The 20,734-nt window shown below is 27.0% G+C and overlaps 2 protein-coding genes across 4 annotated transcripts in view; both read left to right on the forward strand.

Moving 5' to 3' along the window:
- Positions 1 to 1,630: 1,630 nt before the first annotated feature.
- On the forward strand, positions 1,631 to 10,283 carry LOC136981055 (visual pigment-like receptor peropsin). 3 transcript variants are annotated; one of them, XM_067277332.1, is made up of 7 exons: positions 1,631 to 1,807; positions 1,928 to 2,020; positions 2,389 to 2,551; positions 2,631 to 2,758; positions 2,829 to 2,925; positions 2,991 to 3,222; positions 9,897 to 10,283. In XM_067277332.1, exons 1-7 carry the CDS (start codon positions 1,792 to 1,794, stop codon positions 10,257 to 10,259), a joined length of 1,092 nt encoding a protein of 363 aa, XP_067133433.1. In that variant the 5' UTR covers positions 1,631 to 1,791; the 3' UTR covers positions 10,260 to 10,283. The 3 variants fall into 3 exon arrangements, with proteins under 3 accessions (XP_067133433.1, XP_067133432.1, XP_067133434.1); XM_067277331.1 differs by lacking the exon at positions 1,631 to 1,807 and having other exon boundaries at positions 1,815 to 2,020; XM_067277333.1 differs by lacking the exons at positions 1,631 to 1,807; positions 9,897 to 10,283 and adding an exon at positions 7,027 to 7,699 and having other exon boundaries at positions 1,815 to 2,020.
- A 1,732-nt stretch (positions 10,284 to 12,015) lies between these two features.
- The window catches only part of LOC136981058 (uncharacterized), a 55,910-nt gene continuing 47,191 nt past the window's right edge, over positions 12,016 to 20,734 (forward strand). The window contains exons 1-2 of the mRNA XM_067277336.1: positions 12,016 to 12,242; positions 18,534 to 18,579. Of these exons, the coding sequence (XP_067133437.1) occupies positions 12,202 to 12,242; positions 18,534 to 18,579 (87 nt within the window). The 5' untranslated portion in view covers positions 12,016 to 12,201. The remainder of the gene's footprint in view (positions 12,243 to 18,533; positions 18,580 to 20,734) is intronic.

Genomic DNA, 20,734 nt, shown 5'->3' on the forward strand with positions numbered 1-20,734 from the left:
GAAGATGGAGTCGGTTGATTAGAGAAAGAATTACTTCAAGTAGATGGTTAGGATTGATTTAGAAGTCCTTGGCTTCTTCACATAAGTTTATTTTTTCTAATCTGACTGAAGGTTTAACAAGTGTCTAGTATATTACCCTATTTTGTTATATTTATTCCATAAATACCGTTTAGAATTTAGTTCTGCGCGTATATTTAAGTGTAGAAACAAAATTTAAATTTAAAAAAAAATTAGAATTAGAGAAATTTTTAATTATAATCCACCGTTTTAGCTTATAGTTTATTCTTCCTCCATAAAAGAATTCAATTAAATTTTCATGCCAGATTTTATATATTCTACACCTATATCTATGTAATTAATGATTTAGAACGAGTGTCGAGTAGTACTTTTATATTATAGCTTCCTGATTTCGTGCCACCACGAAACTATGAACATAAATGCTTACAAAAGCTTAGATTCGCAGTACATTATGATTATCTGTACAGCCAATAAAATTCCCAAGTAACGGATATTTAATACGTATTAAACTATTTAATTTTCGCTCCAGTTGCAATGTAAACTATAAATGATGGCTTTTTTTTGAGTCGCTAGCGAAACTTATTTACCGTCTTAATGCCGTATTATAAGGATATTGTTATAGGAGTTCACCACCATGTAATTCTTTACGTTAATAAATATTAGTTTAATGAGAATAAAAGCCAACATTTCATAATTTTTTTTTAAAAACAATCACGTAATTGTTTATATGTATCATTTATAATTTTTTTTTTTAAATTGGTTATTGCGCAGTTTTAAGCCTCCGAAATCCATTAAATCCGTAAAGTCCATTAAGAATCATGTTTAACCATCTGCAAATAATCATTTTAAATTGAATAAATAAATACATATAAATATATATATAACTCATTTAGATATTAAAAAATAACATAAAAATATTATTTTAAATTAATATATATTTTTTTAAATATTAAGATAACAAAAGAGGATTCTGCCCTCTAGTGCTGGAAGAAAAAATTACATTATTCCTTTAAAAGATCGGGTTACCGATATTAAATATTAATTTATTTAAATATTAAAACTGTATATTTACGAATTATCTATTTTTAACAATAATAAAGAATAATTGCGTGTTATTAAATGCTAAACATTAAACAAAAATTTGTAACGACTTTGTGATGCCAATAGTTCGGGACATGTCTGACATCTGGCGGAATAAAAGGAAAACAATAAATTGAATTATTATTACAAATTCCTTCTCTATTTTTATAAAATAAAATATCTATTAATATTTTAAAAACACGTTAATAAAAATTATAATTTAAGCAGAATGATTAAATTTACATCTTATCGTTTTTTTTTTCGATTTTTAGTAACCAGAGGAGACAATTAAAGGATCGTATAGCTTGATTTTTTATGTTACAGATCCCGTTACCATCGATTTCAAAAAAAAAAATGTATAATCAATGATAATAATATAAAAATGTGCAGTTTAAATAAAAACGAAACGACTAAATTCATTTAAAATTTCGAAAATTTTAAATCAATTAAGTAGTGTATAAAGCGCCGGCATCGATTTTCTTTCAATAACGACGTCCTTTTGCAGACTTATTTAATGGCTAGGGGCAAAAGCAACCTAAGCTTGCGTGACGTTATCGCGACTGTGTAAAGCGACCCTATTGAAAGAATGAATATTATCTTTGGGGAAGTAAATCCCGTGACCAGAGAACAGTTACTCGATCCGACAATATTTTTCTCCTCGGGCTCTCCCGACTTTACAACAGATTACAGTGAATGAAATTTCAAACTGGTATACGATTGGTCTATTCTTATGTATTCATTGGTCGACAACTATCCCTGTCCGTTTTATAGCGTGCTAACAGTCTCTTTCTATTTAGAATTAACATGAATGACATTGACGTCATTTCAGATTATCCCAACGAGGATCAAAAAGATGTGATGGAATCGAACCCTTTCTTGCCCTGCACTCATTATATTATTGGAGTTTATTTACTCGTAATAGGTAAGAATAAGCTTTAGATTAAAAATATCAGCAATTTTGTAACATTTATATTTATTAAAGATTTCTTTAAGTGGAAGAATTAACGAAGAAAATTTTAAACTAGAAAAAAAAAATGTTATTAGTGTTTTATAATATACAAATGGTTCTGCTTCCTTCTTACTTTAAAGCATGTGAACCGATTTAAATTTGTCAAGAGGCTAATGAGTTCCCATAGCTGATCTGTCCTGTTTTGTTTCTCTCTTTTTTTTTCTAACTTAATTAGTTTTAATACGGAAGTTTGATTAATTCATTTCTTTAATCTCTCACTTGTTCATGTGTCTATTCACACGTATAATTTATTTATATTTCGATTTTATTTTACGTATTAGGAATTCTTGGAACATTTGGAAATGGGATTATAATAGCTACATTTTTTCGTTTTCGAATTCTTTTATCACCAACCACAACATTACTGATTAACTTAGCCATTGCAGATCTTGGAATATGTCTGTTTGGTTTTCCTTTTTCCTCCTCGTCCAGTTTTGCAAACAAGTAGGTTCATCTTACTTAATAACTGTCATTCATGAATTGCTTTTTTTATATATATATTTAAATTTATTTTATGGTATAGATGGTTATACGGTGATGGCGGATGCCAATGGTATGCGTTTATGGGCTTTTTATTCGGTTCTGCTCATATAGCCACTTTAGTTGCGCTTGGTTTGGATCGTTACTTCGTTCTACGTAACTTGAATACCAGTAAGTCAGTTTTGGAAGTTTTATTCCATAAATATATTTTAAAAAGTCTAATTTTTTTTGTTTTTTTTAGGAAGAAGATTAATTTTCCGTCGCTACTACTTAATGATAATTGTAATTTGGATTTATGCTTTATTCTGGTCGGTTATGCCTCTATTAGGTTGGGGAAGGTAATGATAATTTTATTGTAAAAATAAAATAATTTTTCTCGAATATAAACTGTGGATCGTTTCAGATATAATTTGGAACCGAGTTTAACCACCTGCACCATCGATTGGAGGCACAACGATACAAGTTATAAGTCTTTTTTATCGACCTACTTTATTTTTGGATACGTAATACCTTGTATTATCATCGCAACATCGTACTTTATCGCCACAAAACGTATTAAAAGCGATAAGATAACGATTACGGACATCAGTATACCAGTACGTGATAGATGGGATAATGAAAGGCATATGACACTGGTAACAATTTTCTGAAAATTTTTAATTTTACATAATTTAATAAAAATAATTTAATTCGTAATTCAAAATAATTGTTTATTTGAGCGAGAAAAAACTACAAAACTTTTAAGTACTTTTTTTGGAACAATATGAATAATGTTTTAACTGAAAATATTTTAAAAAATTATCATAAATGTTTTTAAAGTATTAATAAAATTTTAATATACAATAATTTACAAAAAATTCAATAATTTGACGGAAAATGATTGATTGTTCTAGACATAAATATGAATTATATGTAATTAGTCACAATGTAGGATTTTTTTTTCATGAAACTGCTCTTCGCGTTGATTGTTATTCCTGGAGAAAACAATAACAACACTAGCATAAAGTTCCTGACATCGATGTTTCATAATCATGTAGTTGTATTAAGTAGACTCAAGAAGGAAAAAAGAGTACATTCTCTGAATTTCTTAATCTATTTAATCTAAAAAATCACTTTAATTCGAGTATCAAGTAACTTTGTTCGAGTGAACAGATAAATTCTTATTAGATTTGCGTTATTTCATTATTGAGATTACAAATCTGACTACAACGGTTTTCACACAAAATAATCATGAAATGAGAAGAGAATTTTTATAAATCATATCTTACAAATTCTTGGAAAATTCTTGTATAAGCCTATTAGATATAAATATGATAAATCTTATTATACTGTTTTTTATTTCTTTGTTTGCCTTCTTTAAAATTTTTCTGAATTTACTTTTGATTACAAAAAATAATTCATATAATTCTTAAATAATGGAATTTAAATGGTAAAGTTTTGACTACTAATAATTAAAAATATTCGGTTTTCAGCAAACTATAAATAGGAATGAGCGATATAACGATGCATTATATGAATATATAGCTTATATATACAAAATACTGCATTATACACACACAAACACATTCATCGACTAAAAAGTTATTTACCAAAAAAGGCGCGTTGGAATCAAATAAAACTTTGTTAGTTGCGAATGTAATGACAGTGGTAGTAAGTGATTACAATTTCACAGCAAAGGGGCAATTTCCTACAGAACAATTTAAATAAACTTTCATACGTTATACGATCTCTTCTTGCCTGATTACATGAGGCGATACGATCGGGAATGTGGCACATAGGCACAGATTTGCTATCCTGAGATAGATTTGCTCACACACGTTTCAAGATCTTTCAAACTCGTAGATAGCTGAAGATGGCATCTCTTCTGGTTTCATAAATTATCAATGGGTAACAAATCTGGACACTGGTCAGCTAGGAAGTGTGGCAACGGGACAGATACATTTCTAAGAAACCAAGCTGTGTGCAGCAAAGCATTATCTTGTTAGAAAGTAGATGTTTGAATCCTCCCTCCATCAAAAGCACACACGAGAGCACAGGATTTCCTGAAAATATCGTTTTGCCATCAATATTTCTCTCACCAGACCAGAGGTCGTACGAGATGGTTCTCCAGACCAGTATGCCAGCAGTGGAGCAGTTTGCCGGTCAACTGTAAGGTGAGATTAGAGCTCACCGCGGTTCTCCACACTATAACATGGTAATTGTCTGTTTCCAAACAGAATAATGATTCCTCGCTAAGGACAATACGCTGGCCAGTCTGTAGCCATCCATGCTTCTCTGTCAAGGCTCAGTGCAAACAAAGCCTACGATTTTGAAGTGCTAATAACAGAACCATAGAGGTCGCCCATGCTTGCAAATTTGTCTCTGCTAATCTCCTGCAAAACGGAAGAGACAGGATTCTGACAGGACAAAGGTATCGTTGTAACTGCTCGTTGCAGTCACGTTGTCCTGATTATCTGTCTGGGTGTCCAGACCTTGCCTGCTGTATATGTTTCCTGACGTATTCACTACCCCAACACTTTCTCACAGCCAGATTAGAATGATCTAAATGGTAGCCAATTCTGCGAAACGGCCATCCTGCTTCCCTTAGTCCAATGATGCAACCTTTCAAACATCCGCATCTATACTTAATCATGCGCTTGCCTGACGTTCGAAAATATCCAAAAAATATATACTGGTACACTGAGTCTGCAAACCTTTTTTGCAAGATATTAAAATGTATTAACTGGCATTCAATCGGACCAAAATTGTAATCATTCACATACTTTTCTGAGAAATAGATGTATGCTGAGTTGCAGTAATTCATTCACTCTACATGTAATAGTCATTAATATTGCATAATTGCTTTTAAAAACAAGATAAAATTCATAAATCGATTATATAGATCCATTAAATCCCAACACATTAAAATCACGAGTTTCTATTGAATTGACGCATCAGCATATGGCAACAACAACAGGCGGGCCTAACTCTTAATGATACTGGCCAGCGTGGACAAAGAATAGACAATGGACTTATCTAGTTTATTATAAGGGTAAGGATTTCAAGCCTTACTCTCAGAGCCTCCCAGAGGAGAGCTGGAGATTTTTCTCTGGGTGCTGAGAAAACTTAGGGAACCGAAACTTTTCTACCCCTATAAATTAATGTTATTTTTACTAACAAACAAAAGAAAATCTTTAAGATTGCTATTTATCAATAAGCACTCTACTCAAATTACTGCTATTAGCACTTCAACAACATAAAATCGTAGGGTTTGTTTGCAAGTGAGCCTTGACAGAGAAGCATGGATGACTACAGTATTTCACTTGTTCAAAAAAAAAGGGGGCCCGCTCTATCCCGAGTTCCGTAGCAAGCTTTTGACGGCCCTTAATAAAGTATCAATATACAAGACTAGACTGAATTCGAACCCATCCCTCACGGCAATAAGCGTACAATTAGATGTTAAATTAAGAGAAAAATTATAAAAATTTGCGAAATTTAATTAATGAATGTAGTTGAGTCAAATTTTTTTGTTGTAATCTATAAAATTGTTTTCGATATAATAATTTCTATACTATAAAATGTTAGAATTATAGAATAACATTCTTTCTTTCTTTATTTATTATTAAATATTTTTACTGTTGAATAAAGTGTTATATTTAAATAATAACATTTTTAAGTTAAAATTTTAAAATAATATTACTCATATAATTGGTTACTAAATAGGCCTACGTTTAAAACTAATTTTTTACTTAAATTTTTTATGTAATTAAAACGATTTTTATAAAAAATTTCGATTTTAATTAATATTTATTTTTCGATTGTAAAACATTTACAAGTTTCTATAAACATATACAGTAATATTAATTTTAATTTTAAAAATTTGAATTAATTAGAAATTTCTCCAATAGATGGCAGAATCTTATTCCGAAAATAAATTTAGTGAACGAAATAAATTTTAAAAAAATTAATTTTATTAAACAAATATACTGTATATTTATATTTAAATTATTAAATATTTATCATATGCATATATATTGTATTAATAATAATAATAATAATAATACTGTATATGCATATATTTATATTTATATGGCATTATATCTTTTATTACTGTAAGAAAATAAAAAAGTGTCGCCATTTTAAATTATTTTCTAATAAATATATTTAATTAGAAAATGTATTAAAATGAATATAAATATACAATTGATAAATTATATTAAATTTAAAGTTTGTTCGATTGGTTGAGATGATGGTACGTTTTTACGTAAATTTGACGTCATTCTGTAGAAGTCCTCATTATAAAACTGAAAAGACGACGTCAAATTGACGTAAGAATATGCATCGTGTCAACCGAACGAACAGATTCAATAACTGTCAAGTCTTTTAACTTTTAATAAATAGAAATTTAAACCATTTTAAGAACTGAATTAATTCGAAAATAATTTTAATTTTAATTTCAGACCATCGTATTTATAATTATCGGATTTTTATTGGCTTGGACTCCGTACGCGGTTTTGTGTATGTGGACTGTTTTTGCGGATCGTTCGACTGTTCCTTCATTTTTGACATTGCTTCCACCACTTTTTGCTAAGGCTTCTACCGTTTTTAATCCGTTCATATACTTTTTTACTAATCCTCACATACGAATTGGAATGAAAGCTACTCTTCAATGCTGCAAAAATGTTCCGGACGAAACGTTCGAACTTTCAAATTCGCCGGAGTGTATTCGAGTCACTCAGGAAGAATAACATTATATTGATTGATCGACGTGAAATTATCATTAAAAAAATTCGAAATTAAATAACAGAAAATCGGAGAATAAGTTTTAAAAAGAAGAAAGTCATAAAAAAACGCAATTTAAGAAATTTATTATATATTTTTTTAACTATGTATTTTTAAATTTTATTTTATTTAGAAAATATTTTATAACTTTAGTATTAAAGAGCTTTTTTTTAATTCGATATTTGTTATAATATTTTATATTTTGCTATTTTATTTCCTCAATATATGTTATATGTAACACGATGCTCGTTGAAGAATGTAAAGGACAAAGATAAATACTGTATTACTTTTACGTAATTAAAATTGTAACTAAATATTAAGTAATAAAAATATTTTTTCATTTTTCTAAAATTTTACACATATTTAATCTAAGAAATTACATATCACAACGATAATAAAATATTGTGTAATCATATAACAAGGAAAAAATTAAAAAGAGAAATAGGCCTATAAAAATTACGTTTTAAATATGGTAGGCCCTCGATTTAACGCACTAATTGGGGGAAAGGCATGCCCACTCTTGTCAAAAAGACTGTTAAATCGAATGTAGTTTAAAAACAGATTTTAATCACGAATCTAAAAATGCGCGTTAACAGTAACCAGACTATTTACTTACAAATTAGTGAAGGGAAAGGATTGTCAAATATGTGACAAGGTCACTTTGCATTGCCAAAAAAGGAGATCTTGACCTTTTTTAAAACGTTAAGAGTCCCAACCGACAGTGGCGGATTACCCAATAAGCGCACTAGGGTCTCGTCATCTCGAGGGGCCTCAAACATTAGGCTATATAGTAAAAAGATAAAATGCCTGTAAAAATTTATTGAACGTTTAAACCACTTTTAAAAATTTGTTATTATTTAAAGAGTTTTATTGTCTTTTTAATATAAAAAATACTTCTACATGAAGAGCCTTGTAACAGAATTGCACCTAGGGCCTCAAAGGAACATAATACGTTACTGCCAATCGAGGAAGGCGCATTGCCGGCGCCAAGGTATATGAAACGATCTGTACAACGTACAGGATGTATAAATGTTACTATGTATAAGTATGAATAAAGTATTAATATAATGTATATCGAGTAATTTATAGTCATTGACTTATCGACCTATCCTTTTAGCCTGTTCTATTGGCGAATTAAAAAAAAATTATGTGTATTAGGCTAAATCCGAAATCTTGGTAAATCGGGGTCCGTTAAGACGAATGCCTACTGTATTTACGTTCTATGCAATTGTTCAAATCTTCCTATTAATTGAGATTTAGAATAGTAAAAACTAATTATTAAAATAAAATTTATAAATTAAATTATTTATTGATTGACATGCAATTGAAAGAAAATATTAAAATATAAATAATATTAATGTATTTTATCGAAGATAAAGCAAGTCTAGACTGTAGAGTCTAGACGTATTTATTAGTCTAGTAACAAAAACGTAGTAGTATAGAGTAGACACGATTGGAGCATGCGTTCTATCGATTCTGAACGTGTTACTCTTAACAACATGTTCGCTTTACTCGATCGAGAGAAAGCGATGGAATGGGATAAAGCGAAAGTAATCAAACTTATAGAAGAATTCAGAACTAGACCCGTATTATGGGATGTCACTTTGAAAGAGTATAAAGATAAGAACTTAAAAGTGAACGCATTAGAGAATTTGAGTGTATTGTTTCAATGCCCCATAGAAGAGATTGAAAGGAAACTTTTTAATCTCAGAACTCAATTTAATAGAGAACATACCAAGGTTAACAAGAGCAGAAAAATAGGAAATGCCATGGAAGTGTATAAACCTAAATGGTTTGGTTACGACATGTTGAAATTCCTGATAATGATGAAAGAGATACGTAAAAATCGTTACGGTCCTGTAGTTGTAAGTATTAAAAATCTGCTATTAAGTAACGATAAACGGATAAAGAAAATTTATAACAGTCAATAACGCGTCTTTTTTTTTAAGTTTTTATTTTATATCTTGTAGAAAATATTTAACATAATAGAATGAAATAGAATGTTAGAAACTTTTCTATTTATAATGTAGTACGAATATGTTTGTTATAACATGCAACGCTTTTAAGAGATAGGAAAATCTTATTTGTTTAAGTAACCTTTGTACTGTACGTTATAGATGTTAAACGACAGATGCATTTAGTTTAAATTGTGTTACTTAAAAGAGAAATTAGATCGGAAAGGAAAAGGTGTTTGTATACATTATCGCCCGCATTTCCGCTTTATAACCGAGTTTTATATCTCTAACACGCAATGTTATTGATGGAACGACAACTGTTTCCATACGTGACACTTCGCTTGAGTAAGCGCGACGTAACGTGATAAGCTTGAAGGTTATTGGTATTGGTGATATAAAGTTTATTTCATAAATATGCTTTTATCGTTTCTGTATACATTTTGTAATATTTAACTAACAACACAAAGAATAACGAATTCCGTATCCTTTCAATTAAATTAGACACGATTAAAACAACATAGCAATAAATAATTACTGTATAAATATATTAGTTTACAGTTTGGATTTTAATCTTGCTATTTTTAATTCTTTAGGTTTCAGAGAAAGTCGAGCATTTGAGAATTGAAAATGTGGAAGAGCATCCTTCTATTTCTTTCGTGCAACTTAAACAGGAAACTGAAGAGGAAACGGATAAGATAGAGGAGAGAGAAGAGTTGATAATACCACTCCAGAAAAGCAAAAAGAGGAAAGTAACAGAAAATTCAGAGAATAACGAAACCAATCAATTTTTCAAAAAAATTACAGATAAATCCATTGGCTATCAAGACGAACATACGATTTACGGACAATCAATTGCTAGCAGAATTAGAAATTTGGGAAATAAATATTGTCAAGCATTGGCTAGGAATAAAATCGACAATGCTATTTTCGAAATCGAAATGCTAATGTTTAAATAAAGATTTTTTTTTATAAACTAAAAATTTTCATATCTCTATTATAATTTTAAAAGTACATTCACTGAACAAAATCGAAACACATAAAATCTATAATTTTTTTATATATATATAAGAACATTTACCAAACTAAAAATTGTATAAACTTTAACAAAAAGTCTGATAAGACTTGCTGACGTTAGCAATTCAGCTGAGACTTTTTGTTTTATAAATAATTCTATTCAATTTGAACCATCCATGTATGAAGAAGTTATTTATTCTTTATAAAACTGTAAAAGAATACAAAGTTTATTGTAAAAAATTATAATTTAAAATATAAAAAAAATAAATATTTTAAATACATTTTTAGACACAACACACATTATTGTACAGGCACTGAATAAGTTCTTAGTTTTTTCTTAACTTACTTTTATTTTTTTTTAATTTTTATTAACCTTTATCGATATATTTTTTTCTTTATTTCATAGAAAATCGTTAAAATTTTAGAAAGTAATTTTTCTCAGCAATATTTGACACAAATACTTTAAAAATAGAAGACGGCGATTATTATTATTTATTTAAAATAAAACGACAGATGATACTATTATATACAGTCTTTATATAATAAATATAGAAAATATTTGAAAGAAAATACGTGCATTTTAATGATTATAAAAAAAAAACAAATTCGAAAATTTGATAAAATTATTCAAGCTTTAAAAATAAAATATAAATGGATAAACATAAAAAAATTCAGAATGTATAATTTTAAATGTATTTGAAAATTCTAAAGATTATTTATGACGTGAAATCTCAGGAGAAATTTGCTTGGTTGTAAATATTTAAAATACTTTTTAAAATATTTTAAAAAAATATTCAAAATCAATTATAAATAATCTAATATTTTTTTCTTTTATAAGAAAAGAACATCTTGTTGATATTTTTTCTATAAATTAATTTATTAATTTCTGGATAATTTGGCTATTCAGAAATTATCTATAAATTAGTAAATTAATTTATAGATAATTTAGTACAGGATGTAATTTAATCACGTATATATTAGAGACAAAAATATTTAACTGTTTAACGTAATTCAATTGGAAAATATATATATATATATATATAATGTGATTCGTACAGTGCGTATTTTATCTTAATATAATGATATTTTGAATAAAATCGATAGAAATATTTTAAAAATTTGTTTAAAATATTTGCTATTAAGTTTTTTGTGCGGAATATTTAAAAATATGTTGTAATAGGTTTATATGTAAGAGAATTATATTCATATCAAACTTGATAAATATTAAACATTTCAAATTCAACAGTAAATAAGTTCATATCAATATTAAAGCAAATTCCAGCGATCGCTAATGTAATGCTTCGTAGCAAGTCACTAGAGAATGAGCGAAAGCCGGCATTAAGTTAAGACGAAGATAAAATGTTTATACTTTAATATAATGCATAATTTCACATGAATAATTAGTTAGCCAGACATCTCTTTTGATAAATAAGTATGCCGACAAAAATTTAATACACGGACATTAAAAGCCGTCTCTATTACATCATAAAATATTTTTCGGTTAGTGTAAAAATATATTATCGTTTATAAACGTTTTCAAAATTCTAATATTATAATTAATACTTTTTACGTAATATAAGTAAAAAGTAAGACGTTTAAAATAATAAAAATTAAATATTTCGAATTTCGAATATGTAAGTTTTTTTTATTTCGAATTTAATTTATTAAAGCATAAAACTGCGCGAATATGACGTTAGGTGTCGTTGCACAGAATGACGTATGTAGTGGGAGGCTGTTTCCGTCGAGTGATGTAGTGTGTACGTCGTGTATCGTGATGCAGATTATCAGAAGCGATTTAGTTATTTGAATAATTTTTTTAGTGCATCTTTGGAATCTTTAAGTATCGCACGAGTGTAAAATTACTTTCCATGACGTGTTTGGAGTATGGGTGTGTGTTTCAGTTGTTGCCTGGGTGACGACCACAGGTATTTTTCCCATCTTTTATCATTATCCATAGTTTCTTATTGTTTATAAATTTTCAATTTCTAACAATTAATAATTGACAGATCGGTGTATAAACAATACAAACAGACCTACCATTCACTACTGAACAGTGCAACATTTAAAAACAATGTAATGATCCAGTTAAATTTTATGAAGCAGTAAACATGTGTCAAGTATATATTAAATATACATTTGATATTCAATTCATTTTTTCTTCCAGATCTACAGTTGATATTTAAGAAACAGATTTATTAAACATTTAAAAAACAATAATTAAATTCACATTTGATAATTAGTTAACTACATGTAAGTAAAACTCAACAATTATTTAAAAATTGATAAATTTACACGCATTTAATACTTTCCGGTGGCAGATTACCCAACAGGCGTGTGCCTCGGGCCTCGTCGTCACAAGGGGCCTTAAAAACTACATGGCGAAAAGATAATATGTCCCTAAGACTTCAGTAAACATTTAAAACATATATTATATTAAGAAAAACTTGTTACTATTTAAGGATTTTATTTGTTAATGAAATTGTGCCCGGGGCCTTAAAGGAATGTAATCCACAACTGCCTACCGGAGTAAAAAACGTGCGCACAGAATGCACAATGTAGGGCGTAGGGGCTTCATAATTGAATTGCGCCCGGGGCCTCGAGTGCTAAAATTCACCACCGATACTTTCATAAAAAATAGAAACTTAATCGTGACATACAGAACTTTACGTGTAAAGATTGACCCAAGTAGTTCAATATAATATAGATTTATTTATAGTTTTAGAAATCTATAATGGTAATAAGAATATTTTTTGTGATGAGTTTTTATAGATTTTCTTAATTTTTGCCATTATTTGAATTTATTGTTACAAAAATAAATGGGAAAATTTATTTTATTCTTATTTTAATTCTTTGGCAAACTGTAAACAAATTTAAGGTCATTAGAGTGTTGTATATTGTTTAAAATATGTCAAAGGCAGTGCCCTTTTTAAAGATTGATGATTGTTTACATATTAAATTATATTGAATATTTCATTAATGTAAATGGAAAATATTTTTAGTACTTTTACATGCGAAGCATATTTTAAATAAATAAATGTGTGTTATATCATTTGCTTTTGAAAGATGTAAGTAATCGTGTGTTGGAAAATTTAAGGTATTTTTATTATTAGAAATATAATAAATAATTTAGAATAAGCTACATAAAAATTCATTTTTTGATTGTCATATGTGATGTTTCATTTTGAGGGTTTAAAACATAAATCAATGAAATAAAATATTTTTAATTTCTACTGTATTTTGTCTAATAATAGCTATCATTCACCATTCCTAAGAAATTTAATGAGGAGATAATTTTTTGTTGTAATTTAATCAAGAATTTTTAATCTTTCTGTTAAATATAATTCATTTTTAAAATGTATCCAATCATTTTTATTTTAAGCTTTTTATAAATTCCAAAAACAAAAAACTAAAATTTTATAAATAACAACAACTCTGATTAGATAATTTAACACAGTAATTAATACAGAATTGTTTCAAAGTTCTAACATGTTGGCAAAGTCTGGAATAAAGTAATTTCGTGTAACTCATTACTTTGAATAAAGTCTATAATTGTTATTTTGTTTCATTGTATAAAGTACAGTTTAGATATAACTAGTAGAAGAAAATTACATACAAATCAATCTCTAAAATCTAAGATTATGCCTAAAATTTCTAATTTTCTTTGTTAGTTTCTATACAAAGTTTAATGAAATGTAAATATAAAAATAGATTTCTCTGCTTTTGAAAGTTAATGAAATAATTTTTTGTTTTTACATTTTTTTAAAATAATATTAAGTGATATGTGATTTAGTATTTTATATTTTTCATTAAGTTTTTTGGATTCTTTGTTAAAATTGAAATTTTTGGAAAATATAAATTTAACAAGCTAAAAATTTCTGCTTTATAGAAAATATATGACTATTGTAACATTTTTAAATGAGAAATGATTTTGTAATAAAAGAATTTTAATATATTTCTTTATATGAACTTTTTATTTGTGATTTTTTTTATGATGATGAGATGAAATATTTATAGAAAATGAAAAAATGAATATCAGAAAACCCTATTTTTTTAATATTATAATGTTTTTGTTATTGTTGTATAAATTTTTAAGAAAAAAATTTTTTAAAGAAATTGATACTTAATAAAAATTACATTTTAAATAAGTACTGTATTTTCCGGCGTATAAGACGACTTTTTAACCCAGAAAAATCTTCTCAAAAGTCGGGGGTTGTCTTATAGGGCGAGTATATCCCAAACTCTATATTTTAACTAAGAGTTGGGGGTCGTCTTATACGTTGGAAAGTACGGTAAAAAAATTTATCATATTGCAAAATATCCCACAATGTGATTTTATAGATAAAAGAATGAAAATCAGTTTTCTTCTTGTCAGATATATTGTATATTATACATTTTATATATATACGAAATTATTTTGAGACTATTCTTCCTCACATAAGTGCTGAAATATTGTCATAATGAATTTTATAAATAGAATGCCTTAGTTGCATATTTTCAGATCTTTAAACACACCTTTTAAAAATTATTAAAATACAAACCTACATTTTAATAATTTTTTAATAGTTAATATCTTTGAAGCAATAAATTTTTTGTCATAAACATTTATATGATGGTAATGTAATTTAATATTAAATTAAACTTGAAAAGTGTCACGTTTTCCCGATATTATATATAAAGTTAATTTTAGTATTTTTATTCCATTAAAAAAATTTTTACACCGCGATCACATTGGTTTTTATAAATTAATATATCATTTCATTTTCAAAGAAAAAGATAACAAATTCAAGCAGTTTTGTATTTAAAATTAAAATGTAAATTAAGGAAAGTATAAATTATATGTCAAATTAAAATTTTAAAAGAATTTAACTAGAATTTGAAACATTTTAATAATTTTTACTTTTGGATTCTGTACTCGAGTATTATAGAAGCTGTTTTTTGTTAAAAAAGATTTGTAAATTCATAAGTTAAAGAAAATTGAATTGTAAAACTTTTAAGTTTTTTCCAGTTTTATATGTATTTATATTCAACTTCAAAATGACTTTTTTGTATTTGTAAATTTTTAAGAACGATTCTTGATAATGATTTTTTAAAATACTTTCAAATTTTTTAAATATTTTTTTTATAATGTATAAATTGATATTGAATTTAAGTAATACATTATATATAGATTATTATTAATTATTAATGCAAATGAGATTTTAATTTAGAATATTTTAAATTTTATTTACTTCATTTCGGTAATTTTATTTATTTATTTATTTATTCAAAATAATAACCTAAGCTTGAAATTGAAAAATATTATTGAATATTAAAAATTAAAAATTTTTGTTAAATTAACATTTAAATAAAAATAATTGTTTTCTTAATATATTACAAATGTGTTATCCATTGGCATTTCATTATATATACAGTAGACATATGCAAACTTTAAATATGTTCTGTAATTTTGTTAATTAATTGTTATATTATATACTACTATAAATGTTCATATTATTTTGGGTTATAGAAAATCTCTAGAATGAGGATAATTTACTAAAAACCTTTTGTAAGAAATTAACCAGTTTAAATGTGAAGATTACAGAACAATTCAATCAAATAACAATTACAGTTTTTTCATATTTTCTTGTTATTTCTTAATATAAATGCTAGTTTTTATTCCAATGAAACCGTTTGTTTATTTCACTTTGCTTTCTATAGACACAATGTAGTGACACTTTTCAAACACTGGGCAGATTATTCATCTTTTATTTAGTTGGGCCAACTAAATAAAAGATGAATAATCTGCCCAGTGTTTGAAAAGTGTCACTACATTGTGTCTATAGAAAGCATAGATGTTAGTTTTTGGAATTGTCAGAAATAGATTGTAAACATTCAAAAAACCAATGTAACATCAAATAACACAATAAATGTCTTCTACTATTAACACTGTAGTGAGTAACACAAAGTCACAGACAAAAACCTTTTTACAGTGTTGTATACAAAAACGTTAATTGGTTCTCTGTCGTATACAACACTGTAAAAGGTTTTTGTCTGTGACTTTGTAACATCAAATTGACCATTTTGTAAATCAAAAGCTTTTCTTATTGCTCATTTAATCATACATTGATCTTTCCAATGACAGAAAGAAACTTATTTAGTCTGATCTGTATAAAACTTTTTTCAGTCAAAATTGATAGATCTGGTATAAATTATTGGAGGATCGTTGACATTTAATATCTTAAGAATATCATTTGTAAACTTTGATTTTGTAATTTTATTCTCATCGTTTCTGCATAAATAATACTGATAATCAGTCAATATCTTCTTGATATTTAAATGTTATCCATGTACGTTTCTAGAAAATTCAATGAATAGCCAAAAACATTCAAAATATTATGAAAATTTATGTCTAGATTGAAATTTTTAGAAAGTTTGTTAAAATAATTTAGTATAATTTAGCAGTAAAAAACAGTTTATATAAAATATAGTTCTGTTACTATTTTTGTAGATGTTTTCATAGATTTTTTTTCTTGTAGCATTGAAACCATGCATTCTTTGTTCAGAAGAAAATAGCAAACAACATTCCTGTTGAATTATATTACTCAATAAATCTTATTCCTTTGTGTGCAGACAGGTATATTTATTTAGAAATACTAACTTAGTACAGCCAAATGTATTTATCATTCAATTATCAGTGCTTTTGCTGCAGCAGCCTTGATCATTCTACAGTTTTATAGTATGATTAAGCTGCAACAAAGCATTAAAGGAAAATGATTTTGATGAATTAATTAATTCCCAAAAAAATTACATAAAAAGATGAGGCACCCATAATAATCAGAATAAATTAGATTTAACTTCTTAGTCATTGTAAACTTATTTAGATCAGTAGATAAATTGCTATGGAAAGTTATGATGCTTAGTATTGTTGTGATTTAACAAATATTTATTAATTTCAGAATAAAAAAGAAAGGTTTATTGCATTAGTTAACTTATGAATAAATGTAGTGTTACCACCCGTCCAGTTTTCACCTGGACAGTCCGGGAATTGACTCACTGTCCGGGTGAACTATTAATTTTGTCCGGGAATTTCGTAGAAATTGTGAAATTACGATGAAACAAATTTCTTGCAAATATTGTGATAAATTTACATCATTTGACCAACAAAAGACCTCACACTCACTGAAACTCATCTGCCATTTCGCTATGTTACTCTGTTTATGCTAACGTGTGACGCGCAACCTGACTCTCAACCTTTTTTTTTTTTTCTTCTTTTTTTTTGCTTGTATGTTACTCCTACGCAAGTCTCTAGTCTCTAACTGTAACTGATTTAGAACCAGCATGCACGTTATTCTTCACATTGTAAAATGACATTGCGTGTGCGTCAGGCTGGTCAGGTTTGTTCTGTTTGAACAAACCTGACCTGCTATCCGGGTCAGCGATTTTGTAAAGGTGGCAACACTAAATAAATGTCAGAATGAATTCTAGTCAAATTTTGATTAAAATTGTTTTTTTTCAATAAGAATTGATGTATGAAAATTATTGTACCAGTACTTAAGGCTAGGGATAAATGCAGTACTTCAAGTTAGGAAACTTTGAATGATTTAAGTTGATTAAGAAAACTCTCAAACATGAATCCAACTCAAATTCCTTTTTTTAAAAAATTTTGAAGATTCCTATTCTAAAAAAAGGCAATTTAGATTGGTTTAATTAATTTTTTTGCAAAAAAATTATTATAATGATCTTAAATGCCATAATTTCTAGTATTTAACTTGCAGCAGTGTTTAGCCTTCACAAAATTGCTAGAATAAAAATAAAAATGCTGCATAACTCACACTCACTTTCAAATAGACTTTTAAACTCATAATCTGAAAGAACTTATGATAACTTGTTAATAATACTAAGAGAAAAACAAAAAAACTTATTAACAAAATTTAGTGGCATAATTAGAAATTTTATTAAAATTATATAATAAAAAAATTTTTTATTTTATGTGGTAATTAGATAAATGTTAGATAACTTTTTTATATATTCTGTTACTATAGTGTTTTTTAATTAATGTAAAATTAAATTTAGGGAAATGTGAAAATAACATTATTTTTGAAAACTTTTATCAAAAGTAGAAATAATTACAAATAATGCGTTGATAATATTTAATATTTATTGTAATTTTGAAATTTAAATTTTTCTCATTTTTTAATTTGTATACATGTCTTTTTCTCGTTTTTTTTTTTTTTCAGGAAGTACAAGAGAACCAGGGTTTTTAGCACTGAAAGTCTTATTGAGGTAATCAATATTTTTCAGTTAACGAATAAATATATCGTTAATATAGACAAAGTGAAAAATTTTGATAGCTGTTTATTGATTGCTTAAATTTTTTACTAATTTTGTTGAATTGTTGTTGAAAGTTCAGTAGATTTCATATTATAAATTATATAAAGCTACATTGGTATTATTCACTTGCATAAAATGTTTGAGAACAGACTTTTACAGAATAGCAAAATAATGAGAATTTTCTCAGAAAAATTTGAAATCTAAAAAAGTGAAATATTTTGGATATTAAATAACATTTATATGGTTGATTATTAACTACATTTTCTCTATTTTTGAAATTGTTGATTATTATTACTTTGAAATTCACATTATTTGAAGTAGTGTTTTCTTTTCATTAATCATTGATTATTTTTAATACAATTTTTTGATATGTAGTTATTTAATATAAAGTATATATAATATATAATGCTAATATTATTTATAGAGAATTGTTAGCAATTACAGAAAATAGTATAATGCAAATAGAATTCTATTTGCATTATTTTACTATAATACTATTTTCTGTAATTTACAGTGACCCCGAGTCTTTGGATTTTGAAGGTTGAGCTTAGGTTTAATTATGATTCTTCCAGGACTGTGAATTGTATTAAATTATTTAAAAATTATTCATAATATAAATTATATAATGTTTCACTAAAACCTTTATATGAAACTTATTTTAAAAATGCATATTAATATTATTTAAATGAAATGTTCATACTTATTTAGTTAAACTGTGAAATCCCATGAGGTACAGTATAGTACATGCATAATGACAGCAGGTATCTTTAACAATGCATATTGACAGTAGCTAGCTTTAAATATGTAGTAAAACTTCTGTTAAATCAGGTCTCTGGAGCTATTTATCAAACTTCATTTTGACACGAATTGTCAAGAATTTTATGACTTTGTCAATAGATTTGAGCAACTACAAGTTGAACCTTAAGTGTGCAATAACTAATAACAAATATTCCTGGAAGATGTCTGAATATTCCTTAGTAATATTAATAAAAATATATTTTATGATTGTACATTTTTCTCATTAATCACAAAACAATTATTTTGACAACAGTTAGCTGTATGATACAAATAACATTTTTAGTTCCAATTTGTCTTGGAAACAGATTAGATTTTAAATGTGTATTTTTAATTAGTAGTTTTATTAAATATTTTTGAAACATTAATTCTAATTTTATATTAACTTGATAAAATACTACTAATACAGAATTGATACAATTATTTTCTTTTTACAATTTTTTAATAATTTATTTAAATCAATATGAAAATCTTTGACTAGAGTTCAATTGCTGAAAAACGAAAAGATACAACATTTTAATATATTTATTCTTGAGTATATGGTTTACATTATAAGACATTTTAAACACCATAATATTACAGTTGACTCTTGTAAGTCAAATTTCATGAACTTGAAAAAATAAAATTTGACTTAACTAAAATCTGACTTAATATTCCTGTTTTGTTCAATATATAGCCCAAAAATGCAATGTCTATAAGTAAATAGTTTTGATAGCATGTTTTCATAACTGGAAATTTAGAGTTTCAATTAATTTATTTTGTTTTATTTTCAAGGGGCCACATTAAAAGAAACTTGAAATAAAAATAAACATTAAGGCAAAGCACAACAAACATACCAAAACTATAAATTCTTTACTTAAACAAGTGTTTTCTTCCATATACAATAGATATTGTCAGTTTAAGAGAATGCAGAAATAGAACAGTAGATTGAAAACTAGAACAGAATACTTTAAATTAGAATTTAAATGTGATAGGGTTTGTTCATGACTATTGTGCTTCTAGTTTTAGCTGGTATCTCTGCATCTGACTTTAAAATAAACATTTGTGGGAAACGCCGGGAGGTAGGACGGAGTCGTACCTCCTTGTTGTTGGCGTTCAGGTCGGCAAGACCCACCCCACTGTCAAGGATGGCTAAATTTGTATGATATCCCGACTTGTCGGGATCGGTAATTGATTGTCAGGTCGAGTGGAGGAAGTGTGGGGTCGTCGATAAGAAAAAGGCAATATCCATAGTAGCAGGACAACACAGATAAGATTTATTAGAACATAGAATCGATTACATCGAAGCGACGCATTCCGTCCCTAATTGCGG

Source organism: Centruroides vittatus, unplaced genomic scaffold (assembly GCF_030686945.1).
Source record: "Centruroides vittatus isolate TY-2023 unplaced genomic scaffold, ASM3068694v2 contig_742, whole genome shotgun sequence".
Lineage (NCBI taxonomy): Eukaryota > Metazoa > Arthropoda > Arachnida > Scorpiones > Buthidae > Centruroides > Centruroides vittatus.